The sequence below is a fragment of the Enhydra lutris genome, unplaced genomic scaffold (assembly GCF_002288905.1).
Source record: "Enhydra lutris kenyoni isolate GAN:26980312 unplaced genomic scaffold, ASM228890v2 scaffoldscaffold7, whole genome shotgun sequence".
Lineage (NCBI taxonomy): Eukaryota > Metazoa > Chordata > Mammalia > Carnivora > Mustelidae > Enhydra > Enhydra lutris.
Genome location: NW_019154091.1, coordinates 39,301,253 through 39,325,107, shown reverse-complemented (window position 1 = coordinate 39,325,107; position 23,855 = coordinate 39,301,253). Strand labels below are relative to the sequence as shown.

General features: G+C 48.1%; 1 protein-coding gene across 1 annotated transcript; it reads right to left on the bottom strand.

Moving 5' to 3' along the window:
* Positions 1–3,643: 3,643 nt before the first annotated feature.
* On the bottom strand, positions 3,644–23,509 carry LOC111142251 (G protein-coupled receptor class C group 5 member A). Its single transcript, XM_022495298.1, has 4 exons — positions 23,408–23,509; positions 7,235–8,163; positions 4,936–4,994; positions 3,644–4,608 (listed from the first exon to the last, which is right to left on the bottom strand). The coding sequence occupies exons 2-4, from the start codon at positions 8,154–8,156 to the stop codon at positions 4,516–4,518; spliced, it is 1,074 nt and encodes a 357-aa protein (XP_022351006.1). The 5' UTR covers positions 8,157–8,163; positions 23,408–23,509; the 3' UTR covers positions 3,644–4,515.
* Positions 23,510–23,855: the final 346 nt, after the last annotated feature.

Sequence of the window (23,855 nt, the reverse complement as noted above, 5' to 3'; positions counted from 1 at the left end):
TAGAAGGGTTACTCCCAAAGGTTTTCAAGGACTGCCTCAGAAATCTGCCCTCAGGAACTACAGGGGGAGTGAGGACGCCCATTCCCCTGGCTGTAGCAAAGTCCCCTGAGGGAAGCACTAGCTTCACATAACAAAGGAGAGCAGGAGAGACCTGTATGGGTTTTGACTTAATATGGGAGTCAGGGAAGTTGAAGGATTTTCATGCTGGCAGGGAAAAGAAGAACTCTGACTTTTTTTTTTTTTTATTTCATTTATTTATTTGTCAGAGAGAGAGAGAGGGAGAGAGAGCAAGCACAGGCAGACAGAATGGCAGGCAGAGGCAGAGGGAGAAGCAGGCTCCCTGATGAGCAAGGAGCCCGATGTGGGACTCGATCCCAGGACGCTGGGATCATGACCTGAGCCGAAGGCAGCTGCCCAACCAACTGAGCCACCCAGGCGTCCCTTTTTTTTTTTTTTTTTTTTGAGAGATAGAGAGAACACTCAAGCAGGGGAAGGGCAAAGGGAGAGGGAGAGAGACAGAATCCCAAGCAGACTCTATGCCCAGTGTGGCTCCTGCTTGGGCTTGATTCCACAACCCTGAGATCATGACCTGAGCTGAAATCAAGAGTCAGACGCTTAACCTTAACTGGACACCCCAGGTGCCCCTTTTTAAATTATTATTATTTTTTTATTTTTATACTTCTGCCTTGTCCTACAACTCCTCCTTTGCCAGTCTACTTTCCCGAGAGGGAAATGTTCATTTGGCTTGGAGCTCATGGGAGTGTGACGTGGGGTTAACCAGAATATGCCCATCTTTACCGTGTCCTTCTCGCCACAGCTTACATGCAGAAGGGAAAGATAATGACTAGAGGGGAGATCAGGGGAAGAAAAGGCAATGGACAAGGGGGTTGATGCAAAGGAAAATAAGAGGAAAACTTAAAATAGAGAGTGACCATGGTCATTTTATTTGATTCCTTACTCAGACACATCCACTTTGGGGGAAAAAGGCCTAAAACTGACCACACAAGTGTTGGCAGTAGACAAAACCAGAAATTTGGTCCCAGTTGTCTTAACTCCATTAGGCCTGAGCTCTTTCCTCTGTACAATAAACGCCATGAGGCACCAACAAAAGAAGTTCTGTGACCTTCTCAAGCACCGACATTTTAGACACTGGCGTGTTCCATTCTGAAGGGTTAAGAATCTTCTAGCAATCTGGAGGTTACAGAAATGAGGGTCAGGCCCTGATTCACGGCCACACAGAGCCATCTGCATACCCGGATTGTCTTAAAGCCAAGGCAGGGGCAAAGCATTGTCAGCCCTGTGTGGAAGGGATTCCAGATGACCACAGGTTGAACCCCCAGAATGTGCAAAGGCCTCCCATCTACAACCTGGAGGCCGATGGCCCGGATCCCAGATCTCAGCAGTCCAGGACGCTGGAGAAAGATTTCTCTGACGCCTCCACCTCCAGTTCTGAAACAACTCCATGTTTCAGACTGGGGCTGGATGGAGGCAGCCCTGCAAACTCTGAGAGCTACAGAAGGAAGCAGGCCAGGAAGGAGAAGATGAGCTGAGCACAGTTCGGTCTTAGCAGTAAGGACAAGTGTAGAAATGCAGGAAGGGAACCCAGAATGCAGGCTGGGACTGGGGCTGGGGGCGGGGGTGGGGGTGGGGATTTCCATTTCCAGGGCCAGGCAGTGCTCTTTGTTTGGGCACACTTTTCCTGACAGAAAGCCGATGTTCTCACCACATAAATACTCGTCCACATTAATAACAGCATATGAGGCCGCTGTCTGCAAAGATGCCAGGTTGCATGCAAATGGGCTCCAAATACCTTGGAGGGTTTCACAAAAATAAGACACGGGGACCCGAAAGTCTGTCAAAGGAGATGTGTCCTCTAACGATGGTGGGAGGGAATGCGTGAACAGCTCAGGCACAGGAGCCTTTTAAAATGGGACACATTGGCCCAGAGCCCATTGAACGTCACCGGAAAGCTGCTGCAAGAGGTTTGCTTCGCGGAGGCTCGGCTCCCCGAGGGCCATCCCTGAGGTTTTACCGCCATCAAGTGGACACCTGGAGTATGGCGGCCGCGGAGCGGCTCCAGCCTGAAGTGAGAGGCCCAGAGGGAAGACGGTCTATTTCCCACCTGGCGGTGAAAGCTGGGAGGAAGATTGTTGAGGTTCCTTTCATTACCTAGTTCAAAGGAGAGGCCATTTGGGTTCCCAATAGTCAATCAATGGGCATCACTCAGGGACCAGGCTAGGCTAAATCTGCACATTCTATTTCAGCCCAGGGATGGTGGAGACCTAACCGGAAGTCTTTGAAACCCTCTTCTCCGGTACCACAGCAATCGCCAAGTGCCAACACTTTCAGTCCCTGCAATGTCCCTATTTTAACAGAAGAGTTTAATTATGTCCTGACCACGTAAGACCTGAAGACGGAGTAGCAGCCACGGGGATGACAAAGGCTGTTTGAATGGGGGGAGAGTTTATCTACCTCCTGGCAAGGAAAAGAATTCAGTGAGGGGATGGTCTACTTGTCCCAATGCTGTATTTCTTAGAAGAGAGTGCCATTCCCGTGTTTTCCCCTGTTTTTGAAGAGGTTGAAGAGATACAAAGGTCTGGGCGATGCTTTTCCCTAACAAGAAAGCAGATCCAGGGTCCTCTGTGGCTTTACCTTTCACTCAGCCCCCTTTGCTTGGTTGATGGGCTAAAGTCCAGAGGAGGAAAGAAAAGAGGTGGGGGGGGGGGGGATGTGTATTTCTCGAGTACCTACATTGTGACAGACTGACTTGGAATTATATTGTGTTCCCCTCATAACAACCTCACCACGTTATGGCCTCTTAAGAAAAGACTAAAATGGTCTAGAAGGATCCAAATCATGATTTGTAATTCCCCCTTTTCAGTGCAAAACTAGGCTAATGTTAGTGCAAAGCCATGTGAGAAACAATCAACCAAATCTCTGTGGCATGTACATATCCTTAATTCAGAGTGTCGTCGGTTCACCGCCAACATCACCTCAACCCTCTTCCCACACCAGGTTTTCCTTTTGATGAAAAGCAGAGCATCGGGCTCTTAGGAGGTAACCCCCTAACTCAGCTACAAGGTTTTTAAATGTCATCCAGTTTCAGTACATGGGGATTTTTTTTTTTTTTTTTTCTTCGTCAAACACTGTTCCTTGTGGCCCTGCTCCACACAGCTGTTTCTGGAATAAAGTAAATAAAAACTGTCAGGTACTGTGTCTTCTCCAAAGGATATTATGAACCATTTTTGTCAAATAGGGATCTGAATATATGTCCTCCTACAATTAAACCTGGGGACCGTAAAGCTGCCTTTGAAAGCTCGTCCCTGTCTGACTTGGCCTTCCAAACCCCATTCCAAGGTCATGACTCCTCTGCCTTCCTGCAGCAAAACCTCAGGATCTGTGACCCTTCCTGGCTCCCCGTGTCACCCTTGCCCCTCACCTCAACAAATAGGGAAAACACACTTGTCTTTGACATAAGGAGGAGAAGGAGAAATGTCTAGAGAAGGGTCAAGTGCACACCCAGTGGAATTGAACCTTGAACTTCAGCTCCAGGACCTCAGCTCCATGTGAAGATGAGTGCCCGCCGTCTCTCCTTCAGGTCCAGCGCACACCCCTCATACTGTCCCTCTGCCACCGTCAAGGACCTGCCACCATATCTTTATTGCGTCTCCACGTGAGGAGCAGGGAAAATTTATTCTACAAGGAACACTCTCCATTTGTAGACAATGCCCACTTACAGAACACAGGTGGTGAACACAGTGTGAAGCTATTTACAGAAGCTGAGAGGCAAGGGGACGATAGAAGAATCCGTGCCAGGAATTTAGAGCAAGAACAGAGCATGAATTCTCCCACCAAGGAGAAATCGGGGCTTGTCCCCTGCCCACGAGATACAGAAGAGAAAGTTCTGGGAAAGCAGACAGGGGACAAATGTCCGGGGATGGACACCAAATTTGGAAATGGAGACCAGTGAATTGGTGCTGGGGACCCACAGGGCCCCGTGGTAGTGCCACAGAGATGGGTACATTTGGGGTGACCTGTGGCCTCTCGTACCCAGGCAAGGTGGGAGCATGCCAGTCAGATGGCTTCCAGTGTAGATTTCAACAGGGACAGGCCTTGGTTCTTCTCGCTCAGATTTGCAGTTCTGCTCTGGGCCAAGCAGTCCTCCCCAAACCAGCCTTGAGCGACCAGAGCAGGCTCCTGAAGCTCACTGAGCCAGGAAGCGTCAGATGACCACGGCTTTAGTCACTGGTGAAATGACTGGGCTCAGTAAGGGACACACCCTGAGTGGCTGGAGGCTCCCTCCCACTTAAAAGAAGTGCCTGGGACAAAGGAAAATACTAGAGTGCTAGGCCTTGGAGTCTTGTTAGCCGCCCAGCAACTCCAGAAGCCAGGGCAAGACAAGTTCTTCCCAAAAGGTTTTGTACAGTTTCCTCGGGTGGCTCGGGATTTAGCCCATAGCCCTCGGAACTCCCCACTGGTTGGCTGACTTGCTGTCTGTCCCACTCTTCAGAACGGCTAACTGCCGTCTTTCCTTCCTTCATAGTCATTGTAAGGGCTAGTCCGAGTCTGGGCCCGTGGGATGGAGAAATCCTTTTGGGAGGCCCGATTCTGAAAAGGAAGCAGCCATATTGTTAAGCCCACTCCAATTCCCTGATAATTTCAACAGAGCTCCGATCTGGGCAGGAACCTTAACTTTCTCCCCCTTCTCCCATCCCTCCCCCTGAATTGCCCCTCCCTGTGCCCTGGGAATAATCCAGAACACTAGAAATACTCCAGCCTCCAGTGCTAACCCCTGAGGCAGATCACAGGAAAGGAGACACGTTGTCCTTCCAAGATGGCCATCTAGGGGCCCTCAGAATGGCTACAGCCTGTGTTCCTGAAGGACGAATATACCCGAGAGCTAATGCCCCTGACGAAAAAAGAGAAACCATTTACCTGCAGCTGAAAATGGGTCGAATAAGGAGCGTAGAGCGTATCCCCTAGCTCTTCAAGACCTGGAAGAGAGGGAGGGGAGGAGGGGTTAAAGCTCCGGGGCCCAACGGGCTTCCTGCTCCGGCCTGTGCTCACCGCCATTCAGTCAGTCAGTCATGCCCTGCTATCTGTCTCCCCAGTAGAACATTAAGGTTCATGGAGGAAGAGACTGTCCCAGGCCCAGGGCCAGGCACAAAGCACACACCACACTGAAGGAATAAATGAATAGCTACCAACAGAGGATCACTAGGGATGCACCTTTCCAGAAAGTTCCCTGCCAGGGCACCTCATCCCAAGACCACCCCAAAAGCAATTTGAAACCAGTCTTTTCAGATATAGATCTGGCCAGAAGTGAATCTCACTGAGGATTTACACACTTCCTTAACTGTCCACAAGAAAAAAAAAATTTTTTTTTTCTTTTTACTTTCTTTGGGAGGGGGCAGAACTTTTGAGCAATTGTTTTCTGTGTCTTTAGGGAAAATGAGAGGGATTTAAACTCTGGAACAAGAGAAAACGCATACAATCATCGTGAATACAATTAAAACAATCTGTTGACTTCCCCCCAAAATGTACCTGTTCAGTACACTTCACACATACCTCAGATACTTTCTCTATATAAGATCCTGTGGAAAATCTAAAGACCAGGGGCGCCTGGGTGGTTCAGTCAGTTACATGTCTGCCTGCGGCTCAGGTCATGATCCTGGGGTCCTGGGACCAAGCCCCACATTGGGCTCCCTGCTCAGCGGGGAGCCTGCATCTCCCTCTCCTCCTCGCTTGTGTTCTTCCTCTCTCTCTCTCTCTCTCTCTCTCTCTGTCATTCTCTCTCAGTCTCTCTCTCAGATAAATAAATAAAATCGTTAAAAAAAAATCTAAAGATTAACCAGAATGACTCCTGGCCTGAGGCTAACGCTGGAAGACTATCTGACAGCCACACAAATAGCTATGGAATGGGACACACTCGGATAAGAGCATTTCAAAGTTCTACAGCTTGTGGGCGGAGTAAATAATGAGACTAGGGAATGTGTGACTGCAAATGGACGAGGGCAGGGAGAAGGACATGCCTGGAGCCTGGACACACAGACAGGGAAAGGCGGTGACTGGGATTGTTTGGACCGAGCATGGCTTCCATGCATGGGTCTTGGCTTCTGGCTGTGAAAAGCCTCCTCCCTGAGCAAATATGGTGGGTACTGGGGAGCCAGCGAGGTATGTGAGCAGGAAAATGCGGTAGTCCAAGAAGTATTTTAGGGAGAGGAGGGTGACAGTGGTCCATAAAATGAATTTAAAGAGGAATGGTAGTTAAGGTTTGATAACAGGGAGTCCAGGAGTGTGGTGATAGAGCCAAGGCAGGAGAAAGGACAGGAGCCAATGGGAGCTAAAATATCCCTTCCAGCCATCCCCACTTCCCTTCAGGCTTTCCAGTGCCCAGGAGAGGGACCGCAGCTGCTGTGAGAAGCACCAGGGAGCTTTGCACCCCCCGCTGCAAGGGCAGAGAAAATTGTTAGCTGAAGCGAAGAATCTCGCTCACTCCCATCCCTCTCTCCTGACCCAAACCCATCCCCCTCCCTTGATTAGGCCCAGAAATCAATGTAAGCCCCAGAAACCAATGAATAGATTCCTTGGGGGCAAGGACAGTCGGCTAGCTACCAGTTTAGCCCCTTGTTTGTTGTGAGAACAACGTAACACCTGGTTTCTCACAACTTCAGGCAGGAGCCAAATCGCTAGACTCTTTCATGTCAGACAAAACCTCTTCCCTCCCACGGCCCCAGATGTGGCTCTTCAGGATAAATCAGAATCCCCAGTAGCTTTATGGAGATCCCTGCTGGTTTATGATAAAAGGGCTTTCTCCTGCCTCCGTGCTCTGTGACCATAGCAAGAAATCATGGCACGGCTTTCTCTATTCAAATCTATAAAGGCTCTACATTTCTGGAAGGAATACCTATTTCTCTTTTATAAAGAACAAAATCTCACCTGCCTGTCTCTAGAGATTTCTTCAGTGATTCCTTTGTTCCTTCTTATTCTGACTCAGAGAAACCCACAGGGTATTGTGTAGGAAGTACGAGATTAAGACTCCAGAGGCCGGCTTCTAATTCCATTAGAACTCTAACTAGCTGGATATTTTTAAGCAGGATCTGAGCCTTGGTGACCTTATCTATTCTGTCAAGGGTATGACCTGGACTGTCTTGAGTGTTCCTTACAGTTACAATATCCTACGGTTCTCCCCCCATCCTTCTACAAGGGATCCTTGCCCAGCCATGCTCTGTACCTTGGGTGATTTCCTCTTGAGAGTAGGCTCTGTTCTCCACACCATAGCTCTGCTTCATGAGTTGAGGTTTACAAAACGTATCCTCAACGGGGTAATCCATGGGGTTCCGTTGCTTTGTAAGCAGCCGAAACTCGGGGGCAACATAAGCCAACAGGAACACCCAGCCATTGGCCACCAAGGCCGAGCTGAGGATGGTATCATCCCACGTGGGGCCAAAGGTGGAAATCAGGAGCAGGGTGATCCACGCCGCCCAGATGGCGATGGAGAGAAGCATGGTGAGGAAGATGTGGACCCCGTGTCTCTTCCAGCCGCTGAAGGCCCCACAGAAGATGAGGCAGGACATGAGGCAGGTCAGCGCCATCAGGAAGAGGACGTAGATGAGCAACATGACAAAGTCTTCATTGCGCCGAGAGGCCGAAAGCTCAGAGAAAATGGCGACGTTGGTCCTGTTCATGGTGAGGATGAGGTACTCCGCAGCGATGATGTCCTGCACGAGGCTGAGGCCCACGGCCAGGGCCAGCATCACCAGCAAGGACAGGGGCCTCCTCCCGTGCACCAGCTTCGTCAGGTTGAAAGCGTGAGCCAGGAGGCAGGAGAAGCAGAGGGAGAAGAGGACCCCGAAGAGGAAGAAACGGGTGGGCCCGGTGCTGCCGTCGAGCTGGATGAGGAAAGCGAAGGTGAGTCCGAAGATCCCCAGAACACCCAGGAGGAAGAGGAACTGGGTCGGGAGCACTTTTCGCCTGTTGGAGTCTTGTACCTTGCAGACGAGAATCAGGAGAGCGAACATGAAGGCCACTGAGGTCACCGCCCCAACTGCGGCCACTGCTTCTAGGACAATGCCCCAAATTTCATTCGTATCGCAAAGTCTGTGGTACCTGGCGGCCAGGTTGGAGTGGCAACCATGAGGGGATGTGGTGGCCATTGTCGTCCTGCGTGGAAGCAAAGTTGGGGGGAAGGAGAAGTGAATCTCCTAACAAACTCAGGCACGGGGACCCAAAAAGATTGACCAGGGTGTTGCCCCTGAACTTGGCTCCTTAGATAAAGCAACGTGTCTCCAGCTTTCCTGGCAAATTCTAAAGACTGATGAAGGAAAACCCCACACTTAAGCTATACTAATGGGTACCCTGACACCAGATGACTTGGTGCTCTGGTGAGGGGTTCTGAGGTCTCCTTTCAAAAAATAACTTGCCAGGATTCCTGATATTGGGCTAGTACTGTGTCAGAATTCATGAACTCGGAAATCTCTAAGCTTAAACTTTAATCATCATGTATCAGTCTTGAGGGTTTTTTTCCCACCTTTGCCTGTTTCAGGCATTTGTAAACATCCCATTCTTTTTTTTTTTTTTTTTAAGATTTCTATTTACTTATTTGAGAGAGAGAGAGAGCATGCAAGCACGTGAGCGGGAAGGATCAGAGGGAGAAGCAGATGCTTCGCTGAGCTGGGAGCCCCTTGTGGGACTCCCTCCCAGGACCCCGGGATCATGACCTGAGCCGAAGGCAGACGCTCAACCAACTGAGCCACCCAGGCGCCCTGTATGCATCCCATTCTTTCATGGATACGAGGAGTTAATCTGAACTGCAGATTTCTCTGTGGAAGAACAAACATCCACTTCACCACCGCTGAAACCTCTTTGTCAGCTCTGCCGTCATATGTTAGAAGGGTTTTTTTTCCCTCCTTAAAGTCTGTAAAGCTGGCTCTAGTCTTAGTCCAAAAAGTGATGGAAAGAGTCTTCTCTGTCCCAATGAGTTCTTTTTTTTTTTTTTTTTTAAAGATTTTCTTTATTATTTATTTGACAGACAGAGATCACAAGTAGGCAGAGAGGTAGGCAGAGAGGCAGGCAGAGAGAGAGGAAGGGAAGCAGGCTCCCCGCTGAGCAGAGAGCCCCATGCGGGACTCGATCCCAGGACCCCGGGACCATGACCTGAGCCGAAGGCAGAGGCTTTTAACCCACTGAGCCACCCAGGTGCCCCCCAATGAGTTCTTTATTAATTATCTGTAAGGAGGGAAGTCCTGGAGGAAACACCAAAAACCAGTGCATAATCCAGTGAAAGATATTACCGATAGCTACTGCTCATTTTTACTCTGGATCAGAAACTCTTCCAATCACCTATCATAGTTATTAGCTAAATTTCACTGCACCCCCAGGAGGTAAAAAAAAAAATATTAGCCATGTATTACAGATGAGAAAACTGAGGCAGAGACAAGGGATGTTACTTCCCCAACATCATACCACGAGGAAAATGGCAGAAGCAGGATTTGAACATAAGTTATCTGGTTCTAGGATCCCTGCTCTCAAATAAGTAAGTAAACAAAGTCTTTAAAAAAAAACCTGATTGGCTATACTTCCTTTATATCTCTCCTTATCTACCACACCTGCTTCCTTCTCTGCTCCCACAAACTTCACGTCAATTTTAAACCCAGCTGATGTCCCAAACGTCACGAAATCAAATTCCTAAGAATTCAGGGCATGGTAGGAAGATACAATGGGAAACTGGAAGAGGAAGGAGTTTGTACATTTCCTTAAAATACACGGTACTCAAAGTCCAAAGTCAATGTCAGGAAAGACGTTGAAATTCAAAAGTTTATCATTTTTTTCTAGATTATCTGGCTGTTTCTCTAGGACACAATTCCTTTTGTTTTGTTAAATGCTATTTGCAACAGATTTGGGGCGGGGGAGGGGGCTGTAGATTTTCTTTGCCTTGATAGGATTGCTCACTCCACAGTGAAAAGTTAGTTGTGAACTGACTCGAGGAGAAATACAGTCAGGGCGGAGAGTAGGGGACCAGGCTGGAGGAAGAGAAGGTTCACTGAGAACCCCTCCACAGAAAATATCCAGTGAAAGATCTTGGCCTCCTCTAAGCCCTAACAGGGACACACTGTGCAGAAAAGAATTGGAAGGAAGGGGAACCCCTGGACCAGGAAGCAGGAGAAGGTACAAAACATTCACTACAGCCTGTCTCTTTCCTGATAGCAGATAAAACAGCCAGAATGTCTTCACCACATGCCCATACATGCTTATAGACAAGATTTCTCTGGCCCTTCACAGCTCTGTAGGACGCTGTGATCACCCCAAGGAAAAAGAACACCCGTGTCTCTTTCTTCTATCTTACATCTTCAAGACCCAACCTCAACCCGGAGAAACAGCACAGAGGGAAATGGAAGGAGCCATTGCTCACTAACTGCGCTAAATGCCCAGGACAAGCGAGCATCTTCGTCAATGCAGACAGAACTCAAACACCTGCTTCCCTTAAAGATATAAAATCCAGGGGCGCCCGGGTGGCACAGTCGGGTAAGTATCTGATGTTTGGTTTCAGCTCAGGTCCTGATTTCAGGGTCGTGGGATCCAGAACGTCATATGTTGGCTGGGCTCTGTGCTCAACTCAGAGTCTGCTTAAAAAATTCTCTCCTTCTGCTCCTTCCCACCCTCCAATAAATCAATAAATCTTAAAAAAAAAATAATAATAATAATAAAGATATGGGGCACCTGGGTGGCTCAGTGGGTTAAGCCTCTGCCTTCCGCTCAGGTCATGATCAAGCCCCACATCAGGATCTCTGCTCAGCGGGAAGCCTGCTTCCCTCTCTTTCTGCCTACTTGTGATATCTCTCCCTGTCAAATAAATAAAATCTTTTTTTTTTTAAAGATTTTATTTATTTGACAGAGATCACAAGTAGGCAGAGAGGCAGGCAGAGAGAGAGGAAGGGAAGCAGGCTCCCTGCAGAGCAGACAGCCCGATGTGGGACTCGATCCCAGGACCCTGGGATCATGACCTGAGCCGAAGGCAGCGGCTCAACCCACCGAGCCACCCAGGCGCCCCTCAAATAAATAAAATCTTTTTAAAAAGATATAAAACCTGCATTTCAGTTGGATGAGATAGTCCTCACCCTAGCATTGTTTTATTCTCAGGGCAATTAGGGGAAAAAATTATATATGTATATATATGCAATATAAAACACACGTACACATACACGATAATGCATCCGCTAGAAAATTATAGGTGTGGTGTGTTAAAATAACTTAAGTGATATAAATAACAAATAATGTATAGCTTCAATCTATCTTCCTAACTTTTAAAAAAGATTTTATTTATTTATTTGACAGACACACAACAAGAGAGGGAACACAAACAGGGGGAATGGGAGAGGGAGAAGCAGACTTCCCACCAAGCAGGGAGCACGATGCAGGGCTTGATCCCAGGACCCTGGGATCATGACCAAGCAGAGCAGAAGGCAGACACTTAACGACTGAGCCACCCAGGCATCCCTATCTTCCCAACTTTTTAATGAAATTCGGCTTGCCACACTTAACTTGGTATTGTATCAGCCATTCACTCAACAAATGTTTCCTGAGCACCACCATGTGCCTATCACTAAGCTAGAGAGTCAGTGGTTAAGGAGAAAACAGACGAGTGCCCTAGCAGAGCAGAAGGGACAGAAGACAGACAGACTGTGCCACTACTGCCACAGGCTTTCCACAGCCCTTTGTCACCAGGGTGTGTCACCTGCTCTCTACCACAGGGTCACGCCTACCACACACGGAGCAAAGAGCAAGGGAAGGATCACGGTCCTGTTCTACCTCTTCAGGGCAGCGCAGGATGAGAAATGGGAGGAGGAGGGCAGGCATCCCTGAAACCCAAGTCCCCAAGGTCTGTTCTGCCTTGCCTAGGTGCACAACCACTGCGGGTGTGGTACCGGGAAGGGAGGAGAAGACCGGCCAGGCTGGGGGGTGCCAGGAGCATGGGAGAGGGAGAAGGCCCCAGCCCAGAGCTGATTGCGAGTGCAGTGTACACTGGGGAAGGGAGAGACTCAGGCTGGGCTCATTTCCTCCGCTCTCACCTTCACCTCTCCACCTCACCCCTTTTCAAATCTGTCATAAGGCTGGGGCCTCTCTTCAAAGGTGGTTCCCCCTCTCGGTCTGCCCTGCCAGCTGATCCCTCCCCAGCTTTCAAGGTAGAAATTAAGGAGCAGTCATCAGCATGGCCCCATAACCACAAAGGACTTTGGGCCTGAGGACTCTAAATCTTGACAGGGATAGATGAGGTGTTTGCCTGAAGGACGGTTGGTCGTGATGCTGGCCAGAGGAACAGTGAGGCCGGACCTCTGGCCCCCAGCTGAGACCGCCAACTGAGACTTCTGGGCCCCTCCCTTCTGGTGGCAGCTGTGCAGGACCTCCTGGCATCTGCAGACTGGGATCCAATGAGAGCAATGGGCCATGGGTGTGCAATTTCCCTCCATTTCACCTCCACCTCCCACCCCAATCATACTCGGGGAGATGGGCAAACAGTCCCTGAAGTGCCTTTGGAACACTGTTTTTAGGGGCACCTGGGTGGCTCAGCTGGGCAGTGGCCTTTGGCTCTGGTCATGACCTCAGGGTCCTGGAATCAAGCCCCGCATGGGGCTCCCTGCTCAGCGGGGATCTACTTCCTCTGCCCCTCCCCTCTGCGCCTACTTGCTCTCTGGCTTTCTCTCTCCCTCTTAATAATTTTTTTTAAACCCACTGTTTTTAAAGAAATGTTGACATTTTCAAGCAGACTCGAAGAGCCCACAGGCTCATCACTTGGTTTCAGAAATTGCCAATAGATGGCCGACTCTGCTCCAACACCATCACCACCCCCACTCACCAGATTATTTTAAAGCAAACCCCAGACATCCTGTCATTTTATGCACAAACACTTCAGTGTGTATCTCTAAAAGATAAAACTCCTTTTTAACTTAACCACACTTCAAAAGTTAATAGCCCTGTAATATCAAATATCCAGTTAGGGTTCATATTTCCTAATTCTCTCACAAACCTCTTTTTAAAATTTTTCTTAGCAAACACGTTTTATCTGAGTGACTAATTCTGTTGGAATTATCCTTACTTCACCTCCGTTAGCCCTCCTCCACCTCTTTCCCCAGCAATGACAGGCATTGTGCAATGGGTCTGAAATGTTCTAAGTACTTTGAATTTGGTCAGAGAAAAAAAAAAAAACAACTCATCAGACTTATTAACGAGCAGCTCTGTACAGAGAAGACCCTGTGTCACCCAGGGAGTGGCCCAGATGAGTAAAAGAGACAGGGAAGGTGGCTCAGGGAAAGGACAGGGTTCTGAGAAGCTAGAAAGGACTTCTAGAAAGCGAGGTTTGTGGGAAAAGAGGAAACAATCAGCATTTGAGAATAGGAACTGCCAGGAGCTAGCGAAACCACCTTGGAGAAGAATGTGAGGGCGGGAGCAAGAAAGAGAAAATGGAATGCAACCCGGGGTTCTTTGGGCATCCTCTGGAACCAAAAGCAAGGACAGAGAGATCCAGGTTCCAGCCAAGAAAAGACCAGCGCCTACAAAGACCACACGGGGACTGCTCTGAATGGGGACAGACAGTCTCATCACAAACTCGCTCTTAGCGCACACCACGCCTGCTCTTAGGGCTCTCCTCTCCTAACCATCACAAGCACTTCGTGCTATAGCTCGTGCCGTCAGGACCCCTGTCCTCCACCTGCAGCAACTGAGGCACAAGTCAGCTGACTCAGCCCAGTCATGCAGAAAGGAAACGGCAGGGTGGGGGGTTCAAACCGGAACTCTAACCCCAAAGTTACACCGAGGAGCCCTTGGTCTGGAAAGAACTTTAGAGCCAGGAGAGACCTGCCCTCGAAAATGGGCGTGACTACTTGGGACCTGCTCCAGCTGTTCCAGCTATGCATAACCTCAGATTCCTATATGGGAAAACAGTGACTGTCCCCCAGACTGGCTGCAGGAGGCAGGGCAGGAAAGGAGGTCTTGGGAGAGACGGTGAGACCGGGCCAGGAGGCATCACAGGGGTCTCCCCATTTGTAAACTGGGGCAGAGGCTCTAAAAGCCAACTTCACATCTACCTCTGATTTGGGAAATGGCCTGAGAAATCCTTGTCCCACATTACCAGACCCAACACACATGTCCTATGGTTTCCCTCTCTCCAGTATCTCTTGAATATTCCATGTCTCCCCGCCCTAAGGCTGTCCATCTCTCCTGGACCACTTCAAAACACCCACCTGCTTCTCCGGGCTTGTCCCCTCTAAGCCACTCTTTGCGGGGAGGTGGGAGGGTGGGGGAGGGGGAGTTGGGGAAGAGCCATAATCCTGCCCTGTGCTTCCTATAGCACACACAGCCCTGCTATGCCTATTGCTAAGTCTGTATCTTCCTCTGGATTCAAAGGCTCTGAGTAGATGGAGACGTTCAATGTTTCTCCCTAGTCTCTGGACCAGCACCCAACACGTGGTAAAAGCCTAACCAGGATGGACGAGTGTGCACAGGGATAGGAGAGGAGTCTAGTGGGTGAAGTGGGGCTGCTCCTGAGATGGGGTGGGGTGGACCTGGTTTCCTCACTAGCTCTTGTTTGCTGTCCTGAGTTCTAACCTCCCTTTCTCCCATCCTCCTCCTCCTGCAGGCTGTCTAGAACACACTTTGGGTCCGAGGCTAGGGGCTCTGGGCCAGGTCTGGAACCATGCTCCCGTGTAAATGACTCCAGGGGTCTCCCAGGAAAGCATGAATCCTGAGATTTCCCAGTAAGCCGAGAGTGATTTACCAGTATCCGGTCCTCTGTTCCCACCCAACTCCCTGATGACTAAATCCTGCACTTTGGAGGAACATGGTAGTTTTAGTGCATGTAGCCTTTGACCTGGGACGTGAGGAACGGACTTTCATTAGTCATAAGAGTGAGACCCCCTTCACTTATTGCAGCCGCTAACTAAGCTAACCACCCACTGTCCAGTAACTCACCAACACCTACAAATGAGGCCTTGAAGTCACCCAGCACTGTCCTAAGTCCTTCCGGAATGAGTCAGGGCATGAAAAGTTATAAAGAAAAAGGAGAAGTAAAAGGCAGAAAGGAAGAAGCACAAGAGGAGAGGGGAGAGGGGAGAGGGGAGGGAGAAAGGCAGGGAGGGAAGAGAGGAAGGGGGAGGCAGGAGTCACTTTCTGGGCTCAACTCCAAGCCCAGTCTTTACCCCACCCTTTAGAAAGAAGGGGTTTCAACTGCATCAGATGTGGACACAAATCTCCTGGAACGTCCCTCCTCTCCCCTGTAAAGTGAGGGTGGGGTGCTGAACGAGAGGGGGAGAACCCACTCCAGTCTCACTGTTCACCCTTCTAGGAAGCTCCTTTCACACAACTGCCAAATCTTTTTTCCTCCCCTTCATTCTTCTTCTTGCCCCACCTCCCGTCATTAAAAGCACACATCCTACCAACTCCTGATCAAACTCCCAAACAGGGCTGGAGGTGACTCAGGGTCTGAGTGCAGGCCAAAGAGAGGGCCACCAGGCGGAGGCATACCTGTGGGACAAAGCCACTGGGTAGTGCAATGCTGACCCTAGACCTAGACTCAATCTTCACAGACACAGAAGTATGGCACTGACTGCTAGGCAAGCACAAATGCCAGCACTGATGAGTCCTCCAGCTCCCCCCGAGACTCCTCTCTCCTCCCCAGGGGGGTGGGATGCTGAAGCCTACCTAGACCTGGAAGGTGGAGCAGGCTGGCAAGAGGTCCTGCACCCCTCCCCTCGCCCCGCCGCGCCCCACCCCAGAGTATCTGAGCATGAATAACCTGGGGCCCAAGGCCTTGCCAAAGCCAATCTTATCTTCCTCCTATGAGAGGTATCGCATTCTGTCATCTGAAAATGTAGAGGACAATACCTACCTGTTAGCACTGCCTGGGGAATAAATACCAAATAACCTGTGATTGTTGAAACTGAGTCCTCACGTACCCCAGCCAGGCAAATGTGTGAATTTTTAGCATTTTAGTTTTCTCCCTCCCTCCTGAATTGCCCCATTTGATATATTGTAATAGTCACTACATCATGACGAGTAAAAATAGTGAGGACTAGTGTCACATACTGAGCTCCCCCGAGCCAGGCACAAATGCAGATTGCTCACATGTTTATAGGTATTCTCTCATTTACATGTTTTTACATCTGTTATCTATCTCATTTACTATTTCTACAACCCATTTTACAGGTGAGAAGACTGACCCTTAGGAGTTACATGTCCAGGGGTACCTGGGTGGTGCAGTGAGTTGAGCGTGGGACCCTTGGTTTTGGCTGGGGTTGTGACCTCAGGGTCGTGGGATGGAGCCCAGCAGTGCTCTCAGGGTTATGGGATTGAGCCCCAGCCCCATATCGGGCTCTGAGTCTGCTTAAGACTCTCCCTCTGCCTCTCCCCCTCACTCACGATTGCTCTCCTTAAAAAATAAATAACTAAATAAGAATTTACATGTCCAGTGTCAAGTAGCTGCTAAGACTCTCCCTTTACAAGCAGTCTTCAGCATAATGTAATTTTTCATTTCATCACGAAATCACTGTTAGGATCTCTGAAGCTTTTCTCCCTGACTCCAGCCTCTCTCCACTTAAACGGGCTCTGAGAAGTCTCCACAGTGAGCGAGCCTACACTCAATCAACAAACATTTAAGTGCCTACTTTGTGTCAGGTACTGTGTTAAATGTATGAGTCACACGGATCGAAAGTGTGGCTGCTGCCCCTGGGAGGACCAGTAGGGTCCTACCGACCTACAAACAAGGAGGCACAGGGTGTGCAAGGAAGGCTGAGGGCACAGGGGAAACAGTGAGTTCTTCCACCTAATGGGTCTTTTTTTTTTTTTTTTTTTTTTAAGTTATAGAGACCAAGGAGGTGAGGCATGAAAGATGTGCGGCAAATAGTGGAAGATTTTTAGGAAGGCAAAAGAGATAGGGCTTGGGGAATGAAGGAGCCCAGGTTCGTTCTCAGATTTCTGGCTTACGCAACTGAATGGAACTTAGAAACGCAGGCCGGTGAGGACCGAGGCCAAGTGGAGCTGTTCGGAATCTAAGATGAATATGGGCCATGCAATGGGGGGGCATCCAGAAACCACGAGCACGAAGTCCTGAGAGCTTCCTCGGGGCTACACACGGTTTCATTCAATTCCCGCAACAACCCTTCTTCTTATTGCCCCTTTCCCACAGCTGAGGCACAAAGAAATTAAATAAATTGCCTGAGATCTCATGGCGCTTAGAAGCCAGGCTCTAGGACCCCAGGTTGTGCTGATCCCCGCCCCTGCCCTCGGACCTGTGAATCTGAGGCTTCCACCTTACACGGGTGGTTCTAGAGGAGGTATCTGAAGCTTTAAGAGGAGAACCAGATCACACAGGGAGCAAGTATGGAGAAGGGGGCCAAAGGTAGGACCAGGGGAATACCACCTCGTCAATGCAGGAGTCAGCGAAAAGCGCTTAAAAAAATGATCAGGGGTTGATGATGATGATGATGATAAGCCCGAGTCGTTTCCCAGAAGCCAAGGAGCAATTTCAAAAAATAAATAAATAAAAATAAAGAGCAGTCGATACAGTTAAATGCTGTAAGGAAGAGGAACAAAGAAGGAAAGGGATCTCTGGATGAACATATTAGCCCCTTTTTATCTGTTATAACAGATTCCGTCCCAATTTGAGCTTCATGGTTTTTCTCCGTGGGTCCTCCCACCCCTCTCCTCCTGCCTTCCTAACTCCCTCGTCTCCACCTCCACACAAGGCAAGCCACTCTTCCAAGAGCTATTTCTCTCCAGAAGGGAACTGGGGCTTACCCAAGGCCTGTGATAAAGTCGTGTTCTTTGCCTCCACGTGTACATTTTTCTCCCAGCCAGAAAGACCCTTCCCCTCCTAGTCACAAGCCATGTGCCATACTGCTTCAAAACTTAGCCCAAAACTTACCTCTATCTTGAGGTTTTTAAAAAATTATTAGGCCTGGGGCGCCTGGGTGGCTCAGTGGTTTAAGCCTCTGCCTTTGGCTTGAGTCATGATCTCAGGCTTCTGAGATTGAGCCCCACATCGGGCTCTCTGCTCGGCAGGGAACCTGCTTCCCCCTCCCCCTCTGCCTGCCTTTCTACCTACTTGTGATCTCTGTCTCTCTGTCAAATAAACAAATAAAATCTTTAAAAAAAAATTATTAGGGCCATCTCATTCTGAATTTGTGGATCTCTTCATTATTTCTTAGCTCTCAAGTTTTTCCATATATATGTTTTATGTTAAACATTAAAATCAGTGTTGACTCAACCATCAGCTAACAAGCTTCTTAAGATAACAGAGCCAATTTTCCATTAGTAGATATCATCCTCGATAGGCGCCCTGCTCTACACCGGGGTTGCTGAGCCAATGTCTTGGACTAAGACTGAACACTGAATATTTATTTACTCAAAGCAAGTTATTTATTATCAAGTGTGAGTAATGGAGAAGAAGGTCTGAAGATGAATATGTACTGATGCCTATCCTTGTATTTTTATCTAGGCTGAGTTCTAAGATGAGGGTGGAGTCCCACAGGAATTTCTCTGCCTTTGATGAAGGATTAGTTATAAATGGAAAGTGTCTGCAGGGAAATCTCCAGGATCCCCAGTTCCGAGGAGTCATCCTAATTCTGATGACATAAAAATGATTTTGGCAACAGCTTATGAATAACATCTGAATAACATCACTGAATTGAGTTTCTTTGTACTAACTGGGAGAAAAAAAGATTACCGAACCTCCTTGGGCAGATCTAAACAAGTATAATTACAGTGCTGATGGCCGTCTTGTCACTTTTGGGTAGTTCCCTGGGATCATTACATACCATCTTCCTCCATTTTAAACAAAGCACATGAAATTTAGATTATTGTAACATAAAATGCTGTAATATAAAATAAAATACTGGAAATCTTTTTATATTTTTTTTAAAGATTTTTGTTTATTTATTTGACAGACAGAGATCACAAGTAGGCAGAGAGGCAGGCAGAGAGAGGGAGGAGGAAGCAGGCTCCCTGCTGATCAGAGAGCCCGATGCAGGGCTCCATCCAAAGGAAGACACTGGGGGATCACGACCTGAGCCGAAGGCAGAGGCTTTAACCCACTGAGCCACCCAGGCACCCTGGAAATCTTTTTAAAAACACAAAAGAAAATAAGATTTTGAGTGAAACTTCCAAAGCTATTAGGCCTAGGAGTTTAAAAAATAAAATATCCAGGAAAAAGATGGATAAAGTCCTCTACTAGTATACCAGCTCACAATCCTCAAACACACCTTCTTCTAAATATTTGTTTTAAGATTTTATTTTAAAACAAATATTTTTGTTTTAAATTCTTTATTTGAGAGAGAGAGAGAGCACAAGCGGGGTCAGAGGCAGAGGGAGAACCAGACTCCCCACCAAGCAGGGACTCTGATGTGGGGCTTGATCCCAGGACTCCAAGATCATGACCTGAGCCAAAGACAGATGCTTAACTGACCCAGACACCCCTTAAATATTTTAATATACAAAGGGAACATATTCATGTTTAATCCAACAAGTCCCAAGCTAAACTTACCATCCCTCGTTACAAGGCTGTGTTTCTAAGCCCTTAAAATAACACAACCAGCCACTTAAGCACCCAAGTAGATAGAGGCTATCTAATGTGGGAAAAGACGGAGAGAGCAGACCATGTAGCCAAAAATTATTTGGCAATAACAAGCAACACTTATTACAATAAATGTAAATGGTAATGTTTTCATCTGACAAAAGACTAGGAACGCCTGGGTGGCTCAGTCGGTCGAGTGTCTGCCCTTTGGCTTAGATCATGATCCTGGGTTCCTGGGATCGAGTCCCACATAAGGCTTCCTGCTCTGTGAAGAGCCAGCTTCCTTCTCTCTCTGTCTCTCATGAATAAATAAAATATTAAATGAAAAAAGACTGAATTAAACTATATTAATACTTATAAGAACATCGCCTAAAACAACAGGATTCAGAAACAGTTCAAAGTCGGGGCGCCTGGGTGGCTCAGTTGGTTAAGCATCTGACTCTTGATTTCAGCTCAGGTCAAGATCTCAGGGTTGTGAGATCAGCCTCAGGTCAGTTCCCCCCTAGGTGTGGAGCCTGCTTAAGATTCTCTTTTCCCCTCTCCTTCTTCCCCTCCGCCCCCTCTAAAGATAAAACAAAAAAAATTGAAAGCAAAAAATGTAAATAAATTCTAATATAAGTAATAATAACAGTGTTTATTTTTCAGGTATTATATATCAAGTACAAAATTAAATAGCTTGCTGAAGGTAAAGAAATGAAGAAATAAAAGTTAAGGTATTAATATCACACACAGTTAGTTAAAGCAAAAAGATATTATATGGAGGGGTGCCTGGGTGGCTCAGTGGGTTAAAGCCTCTGCCTTCGGCTCAGGTCATGACCCCAGGGTCCTGGGATCGAGCCCCGCATCGGGCTCTCTGCTCGGCAGGAAACCTGCTTCCTCCTCTCTCTCTGCCTGCTTCTCTGCCTACTTGTGATCTCTGTCTGTCAAATAAATAAATAAAATCTTAAAAAAAAAAAAAGATATTATATGGACCAAAAAGCTTGCTTTTCGATAATTAGGGATACTACACACTTAAGATACAACTATTATAAACTTTCATGCACTGAATAACATAGCACCAAAATACGTAAAACAAAAACTACCAGAAATACAAGGAGAAATGAGAAGAAATACTAGTTATAGGAGACTCTAATACTTCTAGGAGACTTCAATATTCTTTATTAGTCTTCAGCAGATGAAAAAAACAAAGGAATAATAATATGGTAAATTTTTATAAATGTTCTATGGATACCTTAATTGAAATATTCTCTATGTTCATATGTTTTCTATGTTCATATCTATTGTTCATATGTTCATATCCCCATTGTTAATCATATAATTCAGATCCTCTATATCTGTGATCAGCAAATATTTTCTATAGAGGGCCAACTAATAAGTAGGTTAGGCTGTGCAGGTCATATGTTTGTAGATGAAAGCAGCCATAGATATGAGCATGGCTGTGTTCCAACAAAATTATTTACAAAAAGAGGCTGTGAGATGTGTTCGGCCATGGACCTAGTTTATCAACCTCTGCTCCACATGATCACTTCTGTTGAAGTGGTTATGGAACATTTACAAAACAGTATGTTTTAGGGGTGCCTGGGTGGCTCAGTGGGTTAAAGCCACTGCCTTCAGCTCAGGTCTAGATCCCAGGGTCCTAGGATCAAGCTCTCTGCTCAGTGGAGAGACTGCTTCTTCCTCTCTCTCTCTGCCTGCCTCTCTGCCTACTTGTGATCTCTGTCAAGTAAATGAATGAAATCTTTAAAAAAAAAAAAAAAGTTAAAAAAAAACCACAACAGTATGTTTTAGACCACACACACACAAAAAATCTGAAATCCTAAAATACAGACTCGTATTCTGGCCACACGGCAATAAATACAGAAATATAGAAACAAACACACCAAACTACTCAGAAAATCTGAGACCCCTTGAGTAAAAATACTACTGAACTCATTGTTTTTTAAGATCCTAATATACCAACACATCACTTCCTGACCATTTTCTCAGCCCCATCTGGATTCTTAGAAGCAGACCTAAAGACAAACTTCCAAAATCAGCAGAATGAAATCACAGTTAGAGTCCATTTTCAGTGGTGCCTGGGTGGCTAGGTGGGTTAAGCGGCTGTCTTTGGCTCAGGTCATGATCCCAGGGTCCTGGAATTGAGCCCTGCATAGAGCTCCCCGCTCAGTGGGGAGCCTGCTTCTCCCTCTCCCTGTCTGCCACTCTGCCTACTTGTGCTCTCTTGCGCTCTCTCTCTGTCAAATAAGTAAATAAAATCTTTAAAAATAAATAAATCCGTTTTCAGTTTTCACTAAGGAGTGGAACACAAAGAAGTAGATTCCAAGGTGGACTGCCAAAGGGACATGTGCAGACACAGAGGGGCTAGAATTTCAGCCATGGGAAGGAGCTGGGGGCCTTCCTGAGACTCCTTAGGAGGAACACGAGGCCCAGGACCTGGCTGCCTCATAGCTACACCGTGAGGCAGAGCCTAGATGAGAAATCAGTCTTCCAGACTCAAGACCGAGAGCACTTCCCAGGAATGTTCTGATCCTTTCTATCTGCCCTAGGAGCCCACATCTCGCCATACCCTCAGAGGAGCCCCTCTGTTTCCCAGGTAACGCTTTTGCTGACTCTTCCTTTCTGCCTTTCCTTCCCTCTCTGAGTAGGATCCAGCACACAGACCTGGAGGCTGGACTTCTGACCCCCATCTTCACCCCTCCCATGGGCCCCAGCTCACCCTATCTGCAGCGGTTCACGTATTCCCCTTCAGGAATGAGCCCTAAGCAGCGGCTAATTCAACTGAACCTTTCAACAGGTGTGGCCTGAGGAGAAAATCAGTGTGGAAAGAAGTCAGGAACCAAAAATCCTTCAAAATTCCTAGATTCAGAGCAGACTTCCCCTATGACTAACCCTTCCTTTCCGGTGGAGTTTAAGGGAGCACTTCAGACAGCCTTGAGGCCACACCTGGGTCCTATCTAGCTGTTGCCAGAAGGTAGGCTGTTACTGGATATTCAACTTCCATCTGCAACAAGGTTCCTGAGCAACTCAAAGGACAGCCAGGGAGGGAATGTGGCGGAGCCCACAGCCTGACACACGAAGGAAAGCTGTGGCTTCTACAGTCTACCTCCCAAAACTCAGAAGGGTATGCTTGTTGTGGAAGGACAAAATCAATCGAAACTTTTCAGACGAGAAGAAGCAATTGTCACCATCTCCCCTACTCTCAATCCCCAACCCTCTGCACTCCCAATCCCTTCCTCTAAAATCTTCACGGGGCAGGGAAGCACCGCCTAGGTAACTCAGTCAGTTAAGATTAAGTGTCTGCCTTCCGCTTGGGTCAAGATCCCAGGCCCTTGGGATGGAGCCCCCCATCGGGCTCCTTGCTCAGTGGGGAGCCTGCTTCTCCCTCTCCCTCTGCCTGCAGCTCCCCTTGCTTGTGCTCTCTTTCTCTGTCAAATAAATAAATAAATTTTTTTAATAAAATAAAAAATAAAATCTTCTTCCTTCTTTTTTCTTCCCCTAATAGGATCCCAAAACTGCTCACCTGCCCAGCTAGGATTCCACCTGTTAAAAGTCTCTACAACGTGTCTGAGCACAAACTATTATCCAATCTTTTGGCTCTCCGCGTCCGTCTTAGCCTGGGAAGCTCAGCGGGGAAAAAAAACCTGAGTTGAGTTAAACTAGACAAATTCCTTTCTTGGGATTTTTTTTTTTCTCTCTTTTTTTTTTCTCTCATAGACAGTTGTAGTCCATCACCAAGGAGCTATCTTTTCTTGTATCCCACCCCACCCAGCGCTGCACCCCACCACTCCCCACCCCAGATTTAAATCCGGAGGCCCAGCGCGCCCCGGCGGCGTGCGCCTCACTCACCCTTAAGCCCTCGCTTTGGCGTGTGAACTTGAGCTGCTCGCTTCCCGCGCGTCGAAGGCAGCTCTGGAGCCCCTGGGTGCTGGGGAAGCCGGCAGGCGCTATCCCGCCCTCTCGGCGCCGAGCGGTTATAAAGGCAGCAGTAGCCGGAGGGAGGGAGCAAGCGAGGGGGTGAGCAGAGGGACAAGAGGCGGGAAAGGGTCAGGGGGAGAGGACACGCCTATTCCAGTTCCGCGGCACCGCTTGCTGTCATGAAAATAAACTCTCCGTGCCAGGGAGTGAACCAAAAGCTGCCTGACGTCAGCGGCACAGTCACTCTAGAAATGGGGGGTGGGGGGGAGCAGGGGGAACCACCCCGGCCCCACCCAGCGCATCCGACGGCCGCGGGACGCGCGCACCGGCCGGTCCCAAGGACCGGAGGAAAGGCGACACAAGGGGACCGCTCCTTATC

Excerpts from the sequence above, each read along its gene's own strand:
- LOC111142251 (XM_022495298.1), bottom strand. The coding sequence starts at position 8,156 with ATGGCCACCACATCCCCTCATGGTTGCCACTCCAACCTGGCCGCCAGG. Across the intron at positions 4,995-7,234 it reads TCAAGAGGAAATCACCCAAG|GTCTTGAAGAGCTAGGGGAT; the intron begins GTACAGAGCATG and ends CCTCTCTTCCAG. Across the intron at positions 4,609-4,935 it reads CGACCCATTTTCAGCTGCAG|AATCGGGCCTCCCAAAAGGA; the intron begins GTAAATGGTTTC and ends CTTCCTTTTCAG.